Source organism: Balaenoptera musculus, chromosome 1 (genome assembly GCF_009873245.2).
Source record: "Balaenoptera musculus isolate JJ_BM4_2016_0621 chromosome 1, mBalMus1.pri.v3, whole genome shotgun sequence".
NCBI lineage: Eukaryota > Metazoa > Chordata > Mammalia > Artiodactyla > Balaenopteridae > Balaenoptera > Balaenoptera musculus.
In genome coordinates this window covers 57,311,030-57,334,224 of record NC_045785.1, presented here as the reverse complement: position 1 = coordinate 57,334,224, position 23,195 = coordinate 57,311,030, and the positions used below count along the sequence as shown (strand labels likewise).

At 39.7% G+C, this 23,195-nt stretch overlaps 1 protein-coding gene across 22 annotated transcripts in view; it reads right to left on the bottom strand.

The window, feature by feature from the left end:
• SGIP1 (SH3GL interacting endocytic adaptor 1) overlaps positions 1 to 22,869 on the bottom strand; it is a 211,608-nt gene extending 188,739 nt beyond the window's left edge. For all 22 annotated transcript variants that reach the window (XM_036874959.1, XM_036874995.1, XM_036875044.1 and 19 more), the window contains exon 1: positions 22,550 to 22,869. In XM_036874959.1, the coding sequence (XP_036730854.1) occupies positions 22,550 to 22,559 (10 nt within the window). In that variant the 5' untranslated portion in view covers positions 22,560 to 22,869. The remainder of the gene's footprint in view (positions 1 to 22,549) is intronic.
• Between the last annotated feature and the right edge of the window lie 326 nt (positions 22,870 to 23,195).

Below are 23,195 nucleotides of genomic sequence, written 5' to 3'. Positions count from 1 at the left end.
ACAATGGTGTGTTAGTTTCTGCTTTATAACAAAGTGAATCAGTTATACATATACATATATTCCCATAACTCTTCCCTCTTGTGTCTCCCTCCCTCCTACCCTCCCTATCCCACCCCTCTAGGTGGTCACCAAGCACTGAGCTGATCTCCCTGTGCTATGTGACTGCTTCCCACTAGCTAGCTATTTTACGTTTGGTAGTGTATATATGTCCATGCCACTCTCTCACTTTGTCCCAGCTTACCCTTCCCCCTCCCCGTATCCTCAAGTCCATTCTCTAGTAGGTCTGCGTCTTTATTCCCATCTTGCCCCTAGGTTCTTCATGACCATGGTTTTTTTTTTTTTTTTTAGATTCCATATATATGTGTTAGCATACGGTATTTGTTTTTCTCTTCCTGACTTACTTCATTCTGTATGACAGACTCTAGGTCCATCCACCTCACTACAAATAACTCAATTTCGTTCCTTTTTATGGCTGAGTAATATTCCCTTGCCTATATGTGCCACATCTTCTTTATCCATTCATCTGTTGATGGACACTTAGGTTGCTTCCATGTCCTGGCTATTGTAAATAGAGCTGCAATGAACATTGTGGTACATGACTCTTTTTGAATTATGGTTTTCTCAGGGTATATGCCCAGTAGTAGGATTGCTGGGTTGTATGGTAGTTCTATTTTTAGTTTATTAAGGAACCTCCATACTGTTCTCCATAGTGGCTGTATCAATTTACATTCCCAACAACAGTACAAGAGGGTTCCCTTTTCTCCACACTCTCTCCAGCATTTATTGTTTGTAGATTTTTTGATCATGGCCATTCTGACTGGTGTGAGATGATATCTCACTGTAGTTTTGATTTCCATTTCTCTAATGATTCATGATGTTGAGCATTCTTTCATGTGTTTGTTGGCAATCTGTATATCTTCTTTGGAGAAATGTCTGTTTAGGCCTTCTGCCCATTTTTGGATTGGGTTGTTTGTTTTTTTGATATTGAGCTGCATGAGCTGCTTGTAAATTTTGGAGATTAATCCTTTGTCAGTTGCTTCATTTGCAAATATTTTCTCCCATTCTGAGGGTTGTCTTTCCACCTCGTTTATGGTTTCCTTTGCTGTGCAAAAGCTTTTAAGTTTCATTAGGTCTATTTGTTTATTTTTGTTTTTATTTCCATTTCTCTAGGAGGCGGATCAAAACGGATCTTGCTGTGATTTATGTCATAGTGTGTTCTGCTTCTATTTTCCTCTAAGAGTTTGATAGTGTCTGGCCTTACATTTAGATCTTTAATCCATTTTGAGTTTATTTTTGTGTATGGTGTTAGGGAGTATTCTAATTTCATTCTTTTACATGTAGCTGTCCAGTTTTCCCAGCACCACTTATTGAAGAGGCTGTCTTTTCTCCGCTGTATATTCTTGCCTCCTTTATCAAAGATAAGGTGACCATAGGTGCGTGGGTTTATCTCTGGGCTTTCTATCATGTTCCATTGATCTATATTTCTGTTTTTTGTGCCAGTACCATACTGTCTTGATTACTGTAGCTTTGTAGTATAGTCTGAAGTCAGGGAGCCTGATTCCTCCAGCTCCGTTTTTCTTTCTCAAGATTGCTTTGGCTATTCGGGGTCTTTTGTGTTTCCATACAGATTGTGAAATTTTATGTTCTAGTTCTGTGAAAAATGCCAGTGGTAGTTTGATAGGGATTGCATTGAATCTATAGATTGCTTTGGGTAGTATAGTCATTTTCACAATGTTGATTCTTCTAATCCAAGAACATGGTATATCTATCAATCTATTTGTATCATCTTTAATTTCTTTCATCAGTGTCTTATAATTTTCTGCATACAGGTCTTTCGTCTCCTTAGATAGGTTTATTCCTAGGTATTTTATTCTTTTAGTTGCAATGGTAAATGGGAGTGTTTTCTTAATTTCACTCCCAGATTTTTCATCATTAGTGTATAGGAATGCAAGAGATTTCTGTGCATTAACTTTGTATCCTGCTACTTTACCAAATTCATTGATTAGCTCTAGTAGTTTTCTGGTAGCATCTTTAGGATTCTCTATGTATAGTATCATGTCATCTGCAAATAGTGACAGCTTTACTTCTTCTTTTCCGACATTCCCAATCTCCCAATTCATCATACCACTACCACCACCCCCGCCACTTTCCCCCCTTGGTGTCCATACATTTGTTCTCTACATCTGTGTCTCTATTTCTGCCCTGCAAATCGGTTCATCTGTACCATTTTTCTAGGTTCCACGTATATGCGTTAATATACGATATTTGTTTTTCTCTTTCTGACTTACTTCACTCTGTATGACAGTCTCTAGATCCATCCATGTCTCTACAAATGACCCAATTTCGTTCCATTTTATGGCTGAGTAATATTCAATTGTATATATGTACCACATCTTCTTTATCCGTTTGTCTGTCAATGGGCATTTAGGTTGCTTCCATGACCTGGCTATTGTAAATAGTGCTGCAATGAACACTGGGGTGCATGTGTCTTTTTAAATTATGGTTCATCTGTACTAATTTGTATTAATTTAGTGTCTTTGTCACTATACTGTAAATTCCAGAAGGCCTGACGTTTGCTCACCATAGACACCTAGTACCGAGCACAGTATTTGGAACCTCAATAAATACTTGCTGACAATCTTGTGAATTTGTGATAGATCAAAAACCTGAGAAAGACACACAAAAAAACCCTGAAGTTTAGGCTTGCCCAAAGGCACACAGTAAGTTGCAGAAGCAGGATTTGAACCCAGGTCTGTTTTGACTTCAAAGCCTGTGTAATTCCCTGCTATGAATACTTAGAAAAGAACACCAGAGTCCTAAGTATCAAGAAGATTGGAATAGGAGCACATGCCACCATCAGGAAGGGGACAAACGCATACAGCATTGGCAGTTTTGGCACCTGCAGGTAGGCCGGCAGAGCTGTAGAGCTGGAGGTGTGCACAGGTGAATCTGCTTAATGGAAGCAATAGGGACTCAGGCAATGAAATTCAGAAAGGACACAAGAGGTTTTAGTGGAAATATTTGTGGAGAAAATGGAACACCGAGAGGTCAACCTCTATCAACAGCAAGGTCTCTTAAGTACTTCCATCTTTCTGATCTGGCCTAGAGAGAAAGAGCCTCAGTGATGAAAGCCAGCCTAATACACTAACTGATTCAGTAACAAAATGACTATCAAACAATTGAAGTGCTTTGAAGCCATTTAAAAATAAGTACTTAGGGGCTTTCTTGATGGCGCAATGGTTAGGAATCTGCCTGCCAGTGCAGGGGACACGGGTTTGAGCCCTGGTCCAGGAAGATCCCATATGCCACGAAGCAACTAAGCCCATGTGCCACAACTACTTAGCCTGTGCTCTAGAGTCCACAAGCCACAACTACTGAAGCCCGTGCACTTAGAACCCATGCTCCTCAACAAGAGAAGCCACTGCCGTGAGAAGCCCGCACACTACAATGAAGAGCAGCCCCCGTTCACCACAACTAGAGAAAGCCCATGCGCAGCAACAAAGACCCAACGCAGCCAAAAATAAATAAATAAATAAATTTTAAAAAACAAAAACAACAACAAAAAAAAAACAAGTAACATAACACAACATAACATAAAAAACATAACACAAACACATATTGATATACTTTAATATCTTCAATTTTTTCACCTGTCAACATGCCTCTGAAAAAAATCTAATGTCAGAACCATTTGGGTTAGACAAAGAATTGATTGAATAAAGTCAAATTAAACCTCACTTTGAGCCCTCAGACCTCAGCACAGATGGTGCTGAGTAGTTGGGGGAAGGGCAGCACAATTCCTTCCAATCTCTCTTAGCTTTCCCAAAAATGAACATACAATTTAAATAAAATCAGAGTATTTATTACTCAAACACAGATTCAAGACAATCTCCTCTTAAAAAAACAAAAAAACCCCCAAAAAACCCACTCAAAAAACCATAATGCTAGCTCTAGCCACTCAAGTTCATCCAACATCCATAGTAATTGTTTAAAGACACAAATGGAAGGATGACCTTCTGCTAAAACGCCTCCAGTGGCTTTCCATTGCCTCAGAATAAATTTTAGATCCACCTCCATTCCTCGTAAAGAGATCTGTGACATGAATCTTGCCTTCGTTCTTTCTTGCCTCCTTCCCCCTCCTTCACTGGTCTCCAGTCACCCTGGTTTTCCTTTTGTTCCTTGAGCTTACCAAGTTCCAGGCCTTTGACCCTTGCAATCCTCACTCCTGCAGGATCTTCACATGTCACAGTGTGAAGAAGTCTCAGCTCAAATGCTTTCCCGGACCCCCTAAAGTAGCATTCACCACCACTCTCCATTCTCTTCCATAAGATTCTTTTTTTAAAATTGATTTTACCACCATCTGAAATTCTCTCGTTTATTCATTTGGTTTGTTAGTCTTGTCTTCTCATAGTAGAATGCAAGCTCCATGAGAGCAAGGACTCTCTGTGTCTTGCTCACAGGTAACCCACACCTAGAACCATGCCTAGCTCAAAGCACTCCACTGCCACCAAAAAACTTCCTCTGTATCTTAGTCAAAGTTTATCAAGAAAGCAACGAGCTCTGTCCTTCAATGTGCCAACTTGAAGTGGGTTGCCGTTAAGATAGAAGATATCAGAAAACTCTAGAAAAGAAATCCAGATGAAGTAATTTGATCTGGCAATTATATTGAGCAGATTAGACTTTGCTGAGATTATATATTTGGTTTTGTAACTATGCCAAGATAGATTTTAGTTGGACACACTTTTAAATGTATTTTAAATTGTCCCACTACAAGTTCATCATTAGAAACAATATTTTTACCCAGTTTAACAAAATGATATACTATACTGTTCAAATAAGTAATTCACCAAATTAGGAAAGGTGTTTGTCTCCTGGTATCCAAAAATGAAGAAAACCATTTGTATGCATGAAAGGCGGGAGGTATGGGGAGAGGAGTTAACTCTAGCAGGGACACAGCCCGAAATCCTAGTACCAGATCACAGAACCTTAAAACTAGTTAGCGCCTCCCAAATTACCTAGCCTAACCTTTCACTTGAAAACAGAGTTTCCTAGATACTAAATGTAATTATAGCCCTAATACTATATTACATTTATATAAAAATTTATAGCTTTCAAAATACTTTCACATTATATTTTGTGCTTTGAATATTTATAACCTAGTGAGAAAGGCAGGAAAGTTCATATCATTTACCATCCTACAGATGGGAAAATAAAGAGATAGTGACTTGCCCAAGATACACAGCCAGAACCTTCAAATAAGACATAAAAAATCGATTCCTACCCACCTGGCAAATTCTTGGCCTCATACCCACAGCTAATAAAGAATGGTGCCAGGAGATGCTAGAATTTTTTGAATTACAATCAATTTCTTTCTACTCTTTGCTTTCTCTTCTCAGTGTTATATGGCTGTCCAAGGTCCCTCTGCTGGCTGGGGCAGTGCCAGGACTAGAACCCAATACAGAACTCGCACCACCTCACCAAGCTATCATATTAAATGAAAACCAAGAATTCATACCATTCCATGAGACTCAATATGAGCCATTCTAGCTCAAAATGCAAATCAAGCTCCAGCTAACAGTATAAATGTCTAACACCAAGGAAATAGTAAAATAACGTTTGATGTTATGGAATATTATGCAGCCAGCAAAAATAAGGTTTTTGGAGATTATTTCATGAGGATGATAATGACAGCTAACATTTCTTTTTGTTGTTGTTGTTGGCCGAGTTGGGTCTTCGTTACTGCATGCGGGCTTTCTCTAGTTGTGGCGAGCAGGGGCTACTCTTTGTTGTGGTACATGGGCTTCTCATTGTGGTGGCTTCTCTTGCTATGGAGCATGGGTTCTAGGCCACGTGGGCTTCAGTAGTTGTGGAGCATGGGCTCAGTAGTTGTGGCACACGGGCTCAGTAGTTGTGGCTCGTGGGCTGTAGAGCGAAGGCTCAGTAGTTGTGACGCTTACCTGCTGCACGGCATGTGGGATCTTCCCGGACGAGGGTTCGAACCCATGTCCCCTGCATTGGCAGGCAGATTCTTAACCACTGTGCCACCAGGGAAGTCCCGACAGCTAACATTTCTTTTTTTTTTTTTTTCAACGTTTTTATTGGAGTATAATTGCTTTACAATGTTGTGTTAGTTTCTGCTTTATAACGAAGTGAATCAGTTATACATATACATAGATCCCCATATCGCTTCTCTCTTGCGTCTCCCTCCCTCCCACCCTCCCCATTCCACCCTTCTAGCTGGTCACAAAGCACTGAGCTGATCTCCCTGTGCTATGCGACTGCTTCCCACTAGCTATCTATTTTACATTTGGTAGTGTATATATGCCCATATATACACTACCACTTTCTCACTTTGTCCCAGCTTACCCTTCCCTCTCCCCATATCCTCAAGTCCATTTTCTAGTAGGTCTGCATCTTTATTCCCGTCTTGCCCCTAGGTTCTTCATGACCACTATTTTTTTTTTTTTTTTAAGATTCCATATATATGTGTTAGCATACGGTATTTGTTTTTCTCTTCCTGACTTACTTCATTCTGTATAACAGACTCTAGGTCCATCCACCTCACTACAAATAACTCAATTTCATTCCTTTTTATGGGTGAGTAATATTCCATTGTATATATGGGCCACATCTTCTTTATCCATTCATCTGTCAATGGACACTTAGGTTGCTTCCATGTCCTGGCTATTGTAAATGGAGCTGCAATGAACATTGTGGTACATGACTCTTTTTGAATTATGGTTTTCTCAGGGTATATGCCCAGTAGTGGAATTGCTGGGTCGTATGGTAGATCTATTTTTAGTTTTTTTGGAACCTCCATACTGTTCTCCATAGTGGCTGTATCAATTCACATTCCCACCAACAGGGCAAGAGGGTTCCCTTTTCTCCACACCCTCTCCAGCATTTACTGTTTGTAGATTTTTTGATCATGGCCATTCTGACTGGTGTGAGATGATATCTCACTGTAGTTTTGATTTCCATTTCTCTAATGATTCATGATGTTGAGCATCCTTTCATGTGTTTGCTGGCAATCTGTATATCTCCTTTGGAGAATTGTCTATTTAGGTCTTCTGCCCATTTTTGGATTGGGTTGTTTGTTTTTTTGATATTGAGCTGCATGAGCTGCTTGTATATTTTGGAGATTAATCCTTTGTCAGTTGCTTCATTTGCAAATATTTTCTCCCATTCTGAGGGTTGTCTTTCCACCTTGTTTATGGTTTCCCTTGCTGTGCAAAAGCTTTTAAGTTTCATTAGGTCCCATTTGTTTATTTTTGTTTTTATTTCCATTTCTCTAGGAGGCAGGTCAAAAGGATCTTGCTGTGATTTATGTCATAGTGTGTTCTGCTTCTATTTTCCTCTAAGAGTTTGATAGTGTCTGGCCTTACATTTAGGTCTTTAATCCATTTTGAGTTTATTTTTGTGTATGGTGTTAAGGAGTGTTCTAATTTCATTCTTTTACATGTAGCTGTCCTGTTTTCCCAGCACCACTTATTGAAGAGACTGTCTTTTCTCCACTGTATATTCTTGCCTCCTTTATCAAAGATAAGGTGACCATAGGTGCGTGGGTTTATCTCTGGCCTTTCTATCCATTAATCCATTAGTTCTATTAATCTATATTTCTGTTTTTGAGTCAGTACCATACTGTCTTGATTACTGTAGCTTTGTAGTATAGGCTGAAGTCCGGGAGCCTGATTCCTCCAACTCTGTTTTTCTTTCTCAAGATTGCTTTGCCTATTCGGAGTCTTTTGTGTTTCCATACAAATTGTGAAATTTTTTGTTCTAGTTCTGTGAAAAATGCCAGTGGTAGTTTGATAGGGATTGCATTGAATCTATAGATTGCTTTGGGTAGTAGAGTCATTTTCACAATGTTGATTCTTCCAATCCAAGAACATGGTATATCTCTCCATCTATTTGTATCATCCTTAATTTCTTTCATCAGTGTCTTATAATTTTCTGCATACAAGTCTTTTGTCTCCTTAGATAGGTTTATTCCTAGGTATATTATTCTTTTTGTTGCAATGGTAAATGGGAGTGTTTTCTTAATTTCACTCTCAGATTTTTCATCATTTGTGTATAGGAATGCAAGAGATTCCTGTGCATTAATTTTGTATCCTGCTACTTTACCAAATTCATTGATTAGCTCTAGGAGTTTTCTGGTAGCATCTTTAGGATTCTTTATGTATAGCATCATGTCATCTGCAAACAGTGACAGCTTTACTTCTTCTCCTCCGATTTGGATTCCTTTTATTTCTTTTTCTTCTCTGATTGCTGTGGCTAAAACTTCCAAAACTATGTTGAATAAGAGCAGTGAGAGTGGGCAACCTTGTCTTGTTCCTGATCTTAGTGGAAATGGTTTCAGTTTTTCACCATTGAGGACGATGTTGGCTGTGGGTTTGTCATAAATGGCCTTTATTGTGTTGAGGTAAGTTCCCTCTATGCCTACTTTCTGGAGGGTTTTTATCATAAATGGGTGTTGAATTTTGTCAAAAGCTTTCTCTGCATCTATTGAGATGACTATATGGTTTTTCTCCTTCAATTTGTTAATATGGTGTATCACATTGATTGATTTGCGTATATTGAAGAATCCTTGTATTCCTGGGATAAACGCCAGTTGATCATGGTGTATGATCCTTTTAATGTGCTGTTGGATTCTGTTTGCTAGTATTTTGTTGAGGATTTTTGCATCTATGTTCATCAGTGATATTGGTCTGTAGTTTTCTTTTTTTGTGACATCTTTGTCTGGTTTTGGTATCAGGGTGATGGTGGCCTCGTAGAATGCGTTTGGGAGTGTTCCTCCCTTTGCTATATTTTGGAAGAGTTTGAGAAGGATAAGTGTTAGCTCTTCTCTAAATGTTTGATAGAATTCGCCTGTGAAGCCATCTGGTCCTGGACTTTTGTTTGTTGGAAGATTTTTAATCACTGTTTCAATTTCAGTGCTTGTGATTGGTCTGTTCATATTTTCTGTTTCTTCCTGGTTCAGTCTCGGAAGGTTGTGCGTTTCTAAGAATTTGTCTATTTCTTCCAGGTTGTCCATTTTATTGGCATATAGTTGCTTGTAGTAATCTCTCATGATCCTTTGTATTGTATTGTGTATTGTAACTGTGGTGTCAGTTGTTACTTCCCCTTTTTCATTTCTCATTCTATTGATTTGAGTCTTCTCCCTTTTTTTCTTGATGAGTCTGGCTAATGGTTTATCAATTTTGTTTATCTTCTCTAAGAATCAGCTTTTAGTTTTATTGCTCTTTGCTATTGTTCCCTTCATTTCTTTTTCATTTATTTCTGATCTGATCTTTATGATTTCTTTCCTTCTGCTAACTTTGGGGGTTTTTTGTTCTTCTTTCTCTAATTGCTTTAGGTGTAAGGTTAGGTTGTTTATTTGAGATCTTTCTTGTTTCTTAAGGTAGGATTGTATTGCTATAAACTTCCTTCTTAGAACTGCTTTTGCTGCATCCCACCGACAGCTAACATTTCTTGATCGAGCATTTACTCTGTACCAAATGTTCTTTAAGTATATTATATATCACATATATTAGAATAAAATAATAATAACTATATTAAACTCACTTAATCCTTATAGTAACCTTTTCATTGGGGATTATTTCATACAGAAGAAGGAACTGAGGCACAGAGGGGTTAAATAACTTGCCTAAGCTAGCATAGTTGGCAAAGGTAGGGAGATCAGGATTTGAGTCTGGGAAGTTTATCTCCAGTTCCCCTGTGCTTAACAAATATACTTGCTGCTTAGGATAGTGGTTACAATCTAATGTAAACTGGAAAAGTCATGTGTATGAATATACACACAAATATGTATAAATATGTACATATTTATAATGATAAAATTGGGTTCTATGATATAAATATATATTTTGAACATAAAGCTACTAAGAGCTAGCATGTATTACGTGCTTACTTAATACGCCAGGTAAGTTCCAAGTGCAGTCTATACATTATCTTATTTTATTTCCCCACCGTCTTGTGGTAGATGTTATGTCAACTTTACTGATGAGATTGCTGAGGTTTTAAGAGTTTCAGATTGTCCATTCCCAAAACCCATATTCTACACTCAACTAGTTGTAACCGTGTTTGGTTATTTTATTGATATAACAATGAGATTACTGGTGATTTCAATTTCTTCTTCATATCTTCTTTGTATCTTTCTAAGTTTTCTACAATGAAACCTAGTCTCCCTTAAAATGAGAGGAACACAATTAAAAGAGTCAGGAGGAATGTGTGAGATACTAGATTAACTGCATGCTCCTGGAACCAGAGTGTGGCTCTCAGCCTGAGTGAGGCTACGCAGCAGATGGGTGCTTTGGGGAGGGCAGAGAGAGCACAGTCCCCCGGGGTACTGCCTGGCATCCAGAAACCATGCTGGAGCCTTCTATGTGCCCAACAGAGTAAATTGAGTAAGTCTTTCCTATGGACCAAATACTCTTCTAAATGTTTTATGTATATTAACTCATTTAATTCTCACGATAGCCATAGACTGGGTGGCTTGAATATCCTCCAAAGAGTCTGTTATCCCTCGACAGGATTCATTCATTCACTGGATATTTACTTAGCACTTATACAGGCCACACAGTGATAATACAAAAATGAGTAAGACATGGTCCTGGCTCTAGCCGAGTCCTTGGGTCCTTGGTGGAGACACAAACAAAGTAGGTGTAAGAACAAAAAATAGCAGCTAATATTTATTGAGAGCTTAACACTTTGCCTCAAGACTGCAACATCAACCCCACCTAAGTTTCTAGCCTGCCAGTCTGTTCTGTGGACTTTGGACTTGCCAGTCCCCACAATCAAGTGACCCATTTCCTTAAAAATCTCTCTCTCTCTCCCTCTCTCTCTCTCTCTCTCTCTCTCCCTCTCTCTCTCTCTCTCTCTCAGCCTATTGGTTCTGTATCTCCAGAGAACTCTGAGTGCAAAAGTGCACTTTCTGATTTAATCCTCAAGACCTTTATGTGATTAAATTACCCATGAGACAGATACTGTTATTATCACTCTCATTTTCCAGATGAGAAAACAGGTTCACTAGCTTCTCAAGGTCACACACATGAGGTTTAACCTAGGTCAGTCTGACTCCAAAGTCAGGGTTCTTAAACCTTCTGCTACTTGGCCTTGGAGAGTGGGAATTGAGAATTAAGCACAGGGAAGGGAGCACCTCACCCTCAACCTGGGAGACTGTAGGAAGGCTTCCTTGAAGGGGTTGTTTTTGTTTGACCTTGAATGATCAGAACAGACCATTACCAGACAGAGAAGGGGAGGGACAGCATATACAAGGGAAAGAGAAGGCAAGGCACTTCTGTTTGGCAGGGGCAGTGAGACATGAGGGCATAACGTGGCCCATGTGTGAAAGTGTTGCACAGCACACGAAGGCATTTGGACCTCATCTTAGAAGCATGAGGAACAATCAAAGGCAGTGAGGAAAGGGATCTCTTTGATGGCTGTGAGGAGGATGGATTGGAAGATGGAGGCAGCAACGTCTTGTCAGGTGTGGTAGCAGGGGATGAAAGAGAGAGAAGAGAGTCAGGAGCTCTTCAGGAAGGATAATCAACAGCTCTTGAGGACCTACTGACACAAGGCAGGCAGGAAGGAGGAGTCAGGAACGAATCCCAACAAGGACTCTGGCTTGGTTACTTGGTAGACACAGTTCTTTGAATTTGGGGCACAAGGAGGCTAAGAGAAACTTGATGGTTAAGGTCAACAGCACAGGAGTAGGGCACTACCTGTTACAGGGCTTACAGACCACTTCCTATCATTGCTACCATAACCAGGGCTGTGGGCAATTTTTCACATGTTATTTTTCAGTGACTCACTAAGGGCATTTGTAAAGGCTGGGTGCACAGCTAGACCACCCGTATTCTAGTTTTATGCATTGTATTTCAACTTACGGAAACTGCCTGTGGTAGGGAGAGCAAAGTGACATCATCTCATGTGCCAACTTCAATCAACTGGCAGAGGTGGCCTGGAATGTGATGTTTAGATAGGTGCTGAGGCCGGACAGAAAGATGACTATGATTGATTAGTGATGTCTGCCATGTTCAAGAAAGGGGCAGTGTAGCACACGGACACTGAGAACAGAGGATGATAGGATATGCTAGTAACTAACAGTATGAAGAGAAGAGGGAAATCTATAAGCCTTCTCTGCGAAAGAGATGCAGCAATAATCTACATGAAAAGCAAAATAGCAAGCAGTAGTGCCTAGCCACCAAATGCTAACAGACCCACATATAACAACCAAGCTGAGAGAGAGCCATCTGAGAAAGTAACTGGCATTTGCATCACACCCTTCCAGATGTTTTCATATTGATGACCTCATTTGATTTTCACAACGACTCTGAGGGAGGGAACCAGCATTATTGCTACCTTACAAATGGGGAGGGTGAGGCCAAAGCAGGTCCAGAACTCACTCAAGGTCACATAGCTACTCAGGAGGTACAGCCTCTTCAGGTCCTGGTCCTTCCCTCCACATGGCCCTGACTCACCAACAGCAGATGCAGGAGCCATGGCAGCCCAGGAGGCAGCTATAAATGGCCCCATTGTATACGCACTCAGTAGAGCGATGGCCCTGGGGACACATTCATTTGTGTGTCTTTGGGCAGTCACCCAATCAGCCCCAGCACCTTTGAACGTGAAAGACACCACAGGTTCCAAGTCTTTGTCTATTCACATTTTTGGAATCATTACTAAAATAAACTTTGACTTGTCCTCTTACAGAAAGAATAAAAATCCTTGGGAAGGTTGTTTCATTTGGTTTTGGTTTCCTCAATGCAAAATGAGGTTGGACTAGATTGGTTAATCTTCCAGCGTAGCACACACCATCACGCTTTCATGATAATGGTCAAGGCTTTCACGGAATGTCAGTGAACACCGAGCTGTCCTTCTCAGAGAGAAAGGGCTTTTGTTCATAGTGGGAGCCAGGCTTTCTGATAAAGTGTTTTGTAGAATGTAAGCTGTGAAAGTTTAGAGTCCACTGGCTTAGTGATATCACATGTCCCTTCCCATCATAAAATTCGAGGAACCAGTCAGTGTCATTGAAAGGAGCCCATTGGGCTAAAACACTCCTGCATTAGGTAGTCTTCTTCAGGATGGTAGCTGGTCTAAAGGCTCATGACCTGATAATAAAATTAACTTGCTTAGTTTTGAAGAAGGCTCTTGAAATACCATGTCAAATTTAGACAATCTGCTGTTGGCTTGTCAGCCAGAGACCCAGGCCAAACAATTTCAGATTTGAGCAGGATGTTCCAATCACAGCATTAAACAAACAAAGAGCACTTGACTAGGATTCAAGTTTGGCTAATAAATGCTGGTTCTGCCTTTTGGTAAGGTGGTCACCTTGAACAAGTCACTTAATATCACTGAGCCCTGGTTGCCTCCTGTTTGAAATGAAGATAGTAATACATATTTCTACCACACAGAGATAGTGTAGAATAAAATCTGTACAGAGTATGTGATAATATACACTAGACTCTGAGTTTCTGAGGATGGCGACTACAGCTGCCCCTTTTTGCTATCATATTCACTGGGCCTAGAATTGCACATGAGACTAAGGAAAAAGTTCCAGATATACCTGTTAAATGAATGAAACATTTTGGAAACTTTGAAGTATGTTCAAGTGCCACATAATTTTATGACAATGTCCTAAGTCAGATAGGACATGTTAGATAACGTGTTAGGTAACATCTTCCTTATACTGTTTGTAAAGATATGAGACATGGGTCCCTCTGGGTCTTTTAAAAATTCCTAAAATACTAGCCCTGGTACATAATAGAAGTTTATACGAACCAAATAAAAATAAAAGCCTCTGATACATAGTCAAAATATTTGTGAATTGACGTGTAATTCTGATTCTGATATCACCTTATCATGAAGCTCTATCTTTTGTGTGGAAATGTTCAAGACTAGAATTGTAGCTGAACTCTCAGCTCTAACTTTGGGCTTGGAACCATAAGCCAAGGCAAGAGCATGATATGCATCCACTTACTGAAATACGGGGGGAAAATGGGTCTGAGAGGAACCATCAAAAGACAGTCACAGAACTAGGATCAGAATATCAGGCTTCTGAATGCCCACCTGTTGCTTGACACATGGATAACACAGGCCCATGCAGACTGACTTCTGCAAAAGGAAACTGGCTTTCCTTCCATCGGAAAGGATCCAGCGATTCCACTCCTGGGTATTTGTCTGAAGAAAACAAAAACGCTAATTCCAAAAGATACATGCATCCCAATGTTCATCACAGCATTATTTACAATAGTCAAAGATATGGAAGCAACCTAAGTGTCCCTCAACAGATGAATGGATAAAGAAGACATGATAATATCTTTATATATGTATGTATATATATATGTGTATATATATATATATGTACACACACACACACACACACACACACACACACACACACACACACACGCATGCAATGGAATATTACTCAGCCATAAAAGAGGATGAAATCTTGCCATTTGCAACAACATGGATGGACTTGGAGGGTACTGTGCTAAGTGGAATAAGTCAGACAGAGAAAGACAAATACTGTTTGTTTTCACTTATATGTGGAATCTAAAAAACAAAACTAATAACCAAATATAAGAAAACAGAAACAGACTCACAGATAGTGGTTGCCAGAGGGAAGGGTTGTGGGGGTATTGGTGATATAGGTGAAGGTACAAACTACCAATAATACAATATAAATAATAGTAATGTAATGTACAGCACAGGGAATATAGTCAATAATATTATAATAACTTTGTATGGTGAGTAATCTATAAAAATATTGAATCACCATGTTGCACACCAGAAATATAATATTGTAAGTCAACTATATTTCAACCAAAAAAAAAAAAAAGAAAGAAACGCGGCTTCCCTGGTGGCACAGTCGTTAAGAATCCGCCTGCCAATGCAGGGGACACGAGTTCAATCCCTGGTCGGGGAAGATCCCACATGCCACGGAGCACCTAAGCCCGTGCGCCACAACTACTGAGCCTGCGCTCTAGAGCCCACGTGTCACAACTACTGAAACCCGTGCGCCTAGAGCCCGTGCTCCGCAACAAGAAAAGCCACCGCAATGAAAAGCCTGCGCACCGCAACGAAGAGTAGCCCCCGCTCGCCGCAACGAGAGAAAGCCGTGCACAGCAACAAAGAACCAAAGCAGCCAAAAGTAAGTAAGTAAAATAAATAAATTTGTTAAAAAAGAGAGAGAGAAAGGGACTCATAGGTGTCTATTTGTTCTTACCTCTCTGAGTACCTCTCTTGAACATTCGCCCTACCTTTGCTCCAGACACACGGGCCTCCTTGCTGTTCCGCCCACATTCTGAGCCTTTCACTGGCTCTTTCCCCTGCTTCCTTAGACTGTTCCTCCAGATAATTACTTGGCTGCTCACTCCCTTCCTTCCCTCAAGTCTTTGCTCAAATGTCTTCTCAGCGAGGCTTTCCATCACCACCCTATTTAATAACTGCAACCCCATCTGCCCCAATCCTTCCACTACTTCCTCTGTCCCCTTTCTCCACTCGGCTCTTCTCCAAAGCCCTTACCCCCATCCAATGTACTCTGCATTTTATTTTATTTTATCATGTCTCTCTTGCACCAAACAGGAAGCTCCGTGCAGGCGGGAATCTGTTTTATTCACTATTGAGCCTCTAGCACCTAGAACCATGCCTAACACCTAGTATTCATTCAATATACAATTTTTAATGGACACATAAATAGTTCTATGCTAAGAGCTATATAAGAGGGTTGCATAGATGCATTTTTGTCTTCTAGCACAGCAAAGATGCAAGACAAACTTGTAGCATAAGTGCAAAAGGACAGCAGAGGAAGAATAAACCAATAAAAGCAGATAGTAATATATTTGAATCATTTTTTGTGTCAGCAAAGGTATGTTCTGAGGTAGGATGAAGAGGAGTCAATCATTAGAATTTAAACCTTGGAGGGAGTGAATATGTGGAATCCAAATCATTCAGCAAATGCCAGAGACTCTTAGAGCTGGAAGTTCTAGAGGGATGACAGATCAATGCTCGTATTTTGTTTGCAAGGAAACAGAACCCCGGGAAGGTAAAGTAATCCTCTCAAGACACATAGACAAGAAGTTACAACACTTAGTCTCAAACCTAAGTCTGACTTCTGGGCCCATGCTCTTTCAACCAAAAAAATCCGGTCTGCACAAATTCAGAGAACATATTGAGTTTCTAAGATTCATAAATTCTCCAATCAAGAATAATTTGGCATCTGAAAAGCCTCACATACCAACACATTGCCACTGCATGCACAAATACATAGTACAATATTACAGTAGTTTACATACATTAATTTATTTTAAAACACTTTCCCAAATTCCAAGTCAAACTTTCTAGCTCTATAATCTATTATTTTCAGATCTGGTCATAAACCAGAGAAAAGGAAAGAGAGCCCCGGAATGAAAAGGAGGAATGGAAGAATGAGAAAAATGGAGAAAGGAAGGCAGAAATACAAGGAAAGCAGAAGGAAGAGAAAAAACAAAAAAAATGTACAGGATATTGACAACAATGCCTCTGGGAATGTCTTTGAATAGCTCTGCTATAACTTGTCTTTTTCCAGTATGAAATCATTTCCTTGGAGCTAATCACCATAATAATTTAAGCTCAAGTACATATTTTCAATTGGACTATTTCTTTTCTTTTGCTTCTCAAAAGGTATTATCTGTATCTTACAATTAGTACTCCATAACACATATCTTTTCCCTAGTTATCTCATGTTTATAGATCTTGTTTCTCCAGCAAGAACATAAATTTGAGCAATTTATTTTTCTTATATCCACCATAATGCCCCAAATAATACCTTATAATGTAAACTATGAAGTCATCAGAGTCATTTACATCAGGTTTTATTCACTTAGTCAATAAACAAACATCTCAGCATCCACTCTGCATTAAGAGCTAAGGATACAGAGGGGATATGACAGACCAGATTCCTGCCCTCATGGAGCTTACCTCTGAGTGAGAGATTTAGCTGATACACCATTAAACAACCATGAATAATAAATACAGCTCTTAGGAGAGAGAGGACACTGAGATGGACTCAGGGCCCAGGGTGTGTGTCTGGGAGCTTGGGATGACAAGGATGGTAGGGAAGGCCTCCTGATGAGGCGGCAGTATTGCTGGGATCACAAGAGAATCAGTGACTCCATGAGCTGGCAAAAGAGTGTTCTAGGCAGGGCAAAAGCCCTGAGGCAGGAAAGTATTTGTTCTAGACACTCTGAGACAGGCAGCAAGGCTGTCGGTGTTAAGTGCCACGTGAGATGAGCTTGAAGAAGCACAGAAGGCCAGAGCGTGCCGGCTCCTGTATGCTCTAGATTTTAAGAGAAATGAGAAGGTATTGAAGCTTTTTCAAATAAGGAAGCGACATGATAGAAAATATTAAGTAGAGATACCGAATATCTTTCTAACACCCTGTAGGTACAATTAAATGGCGTACATGTTCCAAGAATGGAGATTCATTCCTCCCCAAGTCTACACCTCCTTCCCCAAACTCTTCCGCTGGTGAGCAAGCCATCCTAAGCCCATAGAAATATTAGGTAGTCGGTGCACAAACCCATTAGATCCAGTACCTCTGCCCCACACCCTACTTTCTCCTCAAAGGAATCCTGCACTTAGCATGCTCCCTAATTCCCTTCTACCTATGATCTCTTCTCCAGTTAATTTCTCCTCAGAGACTTTTGTAGATGCGTGAGCTCACATCCATTATAATCCCTTAACTTTTTCAACTCCTTTACAGTTATCTTTCTCTCTTTCTTAATTACATTTGTGAGTTTCCATAAAGTGATCACAATTAAACAGCATTAGATATGACAAAATTGAATTGCAAATAGGTAAACCACAAGTATGGACGTAAAATTGAACATAATTGAAAAATCTAGTGTCGAGTCTCTAAAACTTCTAAAAATACCTAAAAAAAAAAAAAAACCCTTCAAAATTTCTCTCCATCTCCTCATTGTCCTCTGAATAAACCTTCTTCCCCTCAAGTAGCAACATTAGAAATTGAAAATACATTTAATGCCATTGTTCTCTTTCGGCTAACTACTATAGTAACTGTCATGTTCTTTACACATTTCATGGCAAATATTTAGTTTCAGGTAGATAACGGGTTAACAGCCTTTGATGGACTACTGAAAGAATCCAACCATCATTTATATCGTTATTTCTACAGGAAAACTTGTTTCAAGTGACCAATTCACAAACAAACTCAGGAACATAAAAATTGAGTTGCTGACTTCCTGCAACTTGTTTATTTGAAACACGGATAGTGCATGTGCCAAATCCAACAGAAAGAATTATCCACAGTCTTCTAGCATGGTTTATCTAAGTTAATTTTTTAAAAAAGACTGCATGTTCTTTTTAGAGATTAAAAGTTGGCCTTGGGAATTGGATGGGAATTTATACATAACAGGAGGCTTTTTGCAACCCGGAGCCCCTTAGGAAGGAGATAAATTACATAAGGGATGGAATATATATTATAATCTCATAGGCATGCTTAAGATTTTCCAAAATATCATCACCATTTCTGGGAAGGGAATTGGTAGGAGAGTGAGAAGCATTCCCTTTAAAACTTCTTAGCTAACTAGAAAATGAACAGTTCCAGCTTCAAAATGCTTCGTTCTTTTTTGATTACAGCAAAGAAATTTCCAAATAAATAAACTTCATTTTAGATAGGGGAAAGAAAAGCCTTTACTGTTACACGGTTCACTGCCACAACAGAAGATCAGTTAATCTAGAATTGTTTAAATTTTTCTAAATATTGATTTTGGAGGTAAAAGGTATTAACAAGGAATTGAGAGGTATGATTCTGTGAGTATTCACATTTAAAAGAGAGACAGAGGCAACCAAAGAAACTTAAGGCCTAGCTTTCAATCAGGTTAACATACCCACCTTGATACAAAGTAACAAGAAAAAGTTCATATTTAAAATGTTAAGAGGGATCAAAAATAGGAGCTTTCTTGTTCAATGAACTTGGGTCCAAAATCCATCCTCCCATTTTTCTGCCTCAATGTATTAGTTTTTGGTTTTTTTTTTTAATGTATTAGTTTACATTTTTACAATTTAGAAAAAGTACTGCAGAAGCACTCAGTGCAGAATACATTTACTTGCAGGTTATTGTGAATAGTAAAAATAATAAAATTAATTAAATTACTCTGCACATTGCAATTAAACCCAGTAAACCCTTAAAATATGCTTGTTAACTTTAAAAATTATTTATAGGATGAAACTATTGGCCGCCCCTAAACTTTTCTTTCCAGTAAAACACCTAAGAGCCTGAATAGGGAACTGAAAACACGAGCACTTCCAGTCTAGTTCCTCCACACAAGGGAAAATTTCCCAGGCTGCCTCACAAATTAATAAATGTCCCTGGAAACCCTGACTTAGTTTCACTTACCTTCAAAAAAGTAGCTAAAATGTCATTTTCAAACTTTAATAATAATAATATATGAAAAACAACAGAATCCCTGAATAGTTGCCCTAATCACACAGACTGCACTTGGCCGACATATATGCCCTTTAGCAAATCATTCCCTTTGCTCATCCTCTTTCCCTTCACAGTCATACTACATAAGGCTCCACATCACAGGGCATTCTTTAGGAAAGACCCAATACTAACCACTGCCAAAAAATAAAGAATGCAGGAGTCAACAAATCCAGTCCCTTAAAATATACTCTTTAAAAGAAAAATATTTGAAAGGAGTCATGGAGCCACAAACTACCAATAACGTGCTTGAGGTCCCTGCAGAAGTACTTCACTGCCTTCTGTGATACTTGAATCATTGGGGAGGTAGTAACAGTTCTCTTCTATGGCCAGAATTTCCAATAGGCATTGAATGAATGGAGCTTATATCCTGTTCCATCAAAATGAGAACCCAAAATTAAACCATAAGCCATTCTGATGAGTATTTGTTTACTCTTGTTTTACACAAAGTAGAGAAGTAGCTTTGAAAAGTTGCCATGGCCATGCTTTTCCTGAGCACTAGACTAAAACACTTCAGTAGATATAGAAATATATACACACACAAATGCAACTGTGGGTTCTCTCCCTTTCTAAAATACTGTATATGAGTGGATGACATACGTGTGTGCAACTCTGTGTGTGTGTGTGTGTGTGTGTGCGTATCTGTGTGTGGCATATGAACTAATTGAGAAGAGACAGCATGTTACCTATCTGGATGTTTGGTGACACATTCTCAGAGCCCACTGATGTTTGGGCAGACGGCTGCCATGACAGGATTTCAGGGTGCTTTTTAGGGGCTTTCTTATCTTTCCAAGGCTATCATGATAGATGGAAGCCTAGCTTCCACCAGGGAAGAGTTAGGGGGGAATGACAACTGCTATAACACACTTTCAGAGTAAGAGCAATTCAGAGGTGAAATTCTGAGATGCAATATCAGAAATATGCATATATTGCCAAAAAGGCTGGCAACTAAGTTGGAAGGCCATTGATAGGCAAATTGATTCCTGATTAAGGTTCCCACCAGCCTCTCTAAGGTCCCTGAACCGTGAAGATAATAAGTCTTGAATAGTATTTAAGTAGGAACTATAGGTAGATAAAAATTATTAGTTTCATTTAAATGTTTAAGCCACTGGAAACACCTGTCCAATTTCTTTTGCAAGGATCTGATGGACGGCCACCGCACCCCTAATGTCACCTTTAATTCATAACAGTGCTAAGATAGCATCCTTCATTAGATAAATTTGGTCAACGCAGAGCAATAGTGTTAATTCAGCTCCAACACGTCTTTGTTACAGTTCTCATTTCAGTGTAGGCAGCTCAGATAAGCTTATCACAGGGCTTTGAACTGACATTCTGGGGTGGCACAATAGACAATATTACCAAGAGAATCATTAATGAGCATCAAAAAATATTACTTCCTTCAAAGATACTTTAAGTCCATAGTTTATAAGGCAAGAAGTAAAAGGAAAGCTCTTCCACTTCCCCATGTAAGATTAAAATCTAATCAGAACGTGTGCAGATTTATGCTCAAGAAATGCTACGTGAAATTTAGCTGGAGAAACCTAGTACCTCTATAGACACAAATTTTTTCTGAAGAGGGTAATCCACATGAGCTTCTAATTGAAAAGTTCATCAGTAATGTTCTTTCTTGTTTGTTTTGCCTTGTTACTCAAAGGTTAAATCCATTTTGGATTTCATTTTGAATTAATGAAAATGATTTAATCTTAGAGCATTAGTAATCTCACTTTATTTAGGCCTATAGTTAAAGAACTAGCTTGAGAGCCCTTTGCAAACAAGACCAGTCTCCACAGCAAAATGATACCCAATCTCTCTTTTAAGGCTATTTTCTAAAAATCTGTGGGCCATGACTGTAGAATTCTTCACTCCCCAAATCACATTAACAATGTTTGACATGATGACAGAGAAAGCAAAAAGAATTCATTTCTGCCAAATAAGTACAGGCAACGCTTCTGTTTTTTGCAACCATTCTCCTCTTATTCCATTTTGGTAAATTTCTAAGGAATGTTTAAAATCTGTAAGACAGACCTTGGCTTAAGAGGTGGCCTCTCTGCCATTTTCATGGCTGATTTGAGACCCATTATGCACTCGATTCCGCATTGTGAAATCCAGGCTGGGGACAAATTTCTGCCTGTCATCTTAGGAAAGGCCAGGAGTTTTGCACCATCCTGTAGTGTGAAAACAGAAAATCAAAGCCAGGGTAGGGCTGCCTGCTTCTTTCCTAATCAGCTTGCTGCTTTCTTGAGGCAATCTTGGTTGTCACCATCTCAAGCTTAGAAGGGTAATTTAGTAAAATAAAATATAGTTTAAACAATATCTCCCCAGGGAAAGTTCCTCCTTACACTTAAAATTGAATGCAAAAAGGTAATCAGTTAAGTAATCATTTGATGCTTGGCTAAGAACCATTGCACGGAGAACACATTTAGGAAGCACAAAATTCTTTTTTTTTTTTTTAACCTGATAAGACCCCTAATCAGAAGCCAAGAGTCCCAGATATTTTCCTCATATTGCTCATTCTGTTGCAATGACAGCCCCATAAAACTATAGCTTATGGACTAAATTTGCTGCACCTCTCACCCCAACAGTATGAGGTAAATTGCAGAGATAAAAATATCTTACAAGAATTTTTAAAATTTTTAAACAGTTCACTGAAAATGACAGCATGCATAACTCTCTCAATGACCTCTCCTGTCTAATGTTAATTTCAGAAGACAAGTTTCCCTTGTAAATGTTTAATCAGTGAAGTCCCAGGAACCCAGAGCAGAAAACCTTATCTTCTCTCCCAACTTCTTTGCTTTGCAAGCTCTTTGCTAGCTCTATCTCAGCTCCTTGCAAGCACTTTAGGCAAGCTCTGTAGGTTCTGAGCTAAACAAGAAGCCCTGTGGTTTGATTCCATTAGTCTGAGCCCTGGTCCGCTGCAAGCAAACTGCAGAATTTCTGCTTGCAAATCCTGGCAACCAGGTTCTAGACCAGCCACAAACACAGACTGTACACATAATTCAACACTGTTCTGCCCAAACCTTGCCTGAAGCCAGTCAACCACAGCAGAAAGCATCCTACCTTCCATCATGGTGGCAGAATTGCATTCCTTAATTTCCAAAGAGTCTGAAAAAATACAGGAGGATACGATTCCAGGTCCCAGCTAAGTCCTCACAACGCTGCTGCCGCTGCCGAGAGATCTGCTCTGTCCGATGCTGAAGCCAAAGGAGACAAGTGTTAACCCCAAAGATAGGCCATGGATGCTGCTGGTGCTGCTTCACCTACAGGCTCCCAGGAAGATGCTGCGAGAGAAAGGGAGAGGAACAGCAAGCCGGCCAAGCTGCACCGCCTGCGCTGCCTCGGCCAATCCCTTCAGCTCTGGACCGCGTCACATGGTAGCCAGCCTGCATCTCCTGACACAATACCCCCGGAGAGCACACAGAACCTATTTCCCGTCCCCATTCCCCTCCACCCCCATCCCCTCCGCTTGTCACCAAATGCACAGCCCCTTCCCCACCTGGTGACGCACTTCCCCTGCCCCTCCTCTTCGTCTTCTTAAGCCTATTGCAGCGTCTGGGTACCCGAGATTAATTAGCAGACGCTGCCACCTTAACCGGGGACTCTGGCATGAAACGAGCACCTAAGTGGCTCGCTGCGGAGGGGACTTTCTTTTCTTTCTTCTTTTTCTTTTCTGTCTTTTTTTTTTTTTTAAGAAAAACTTCTTAAT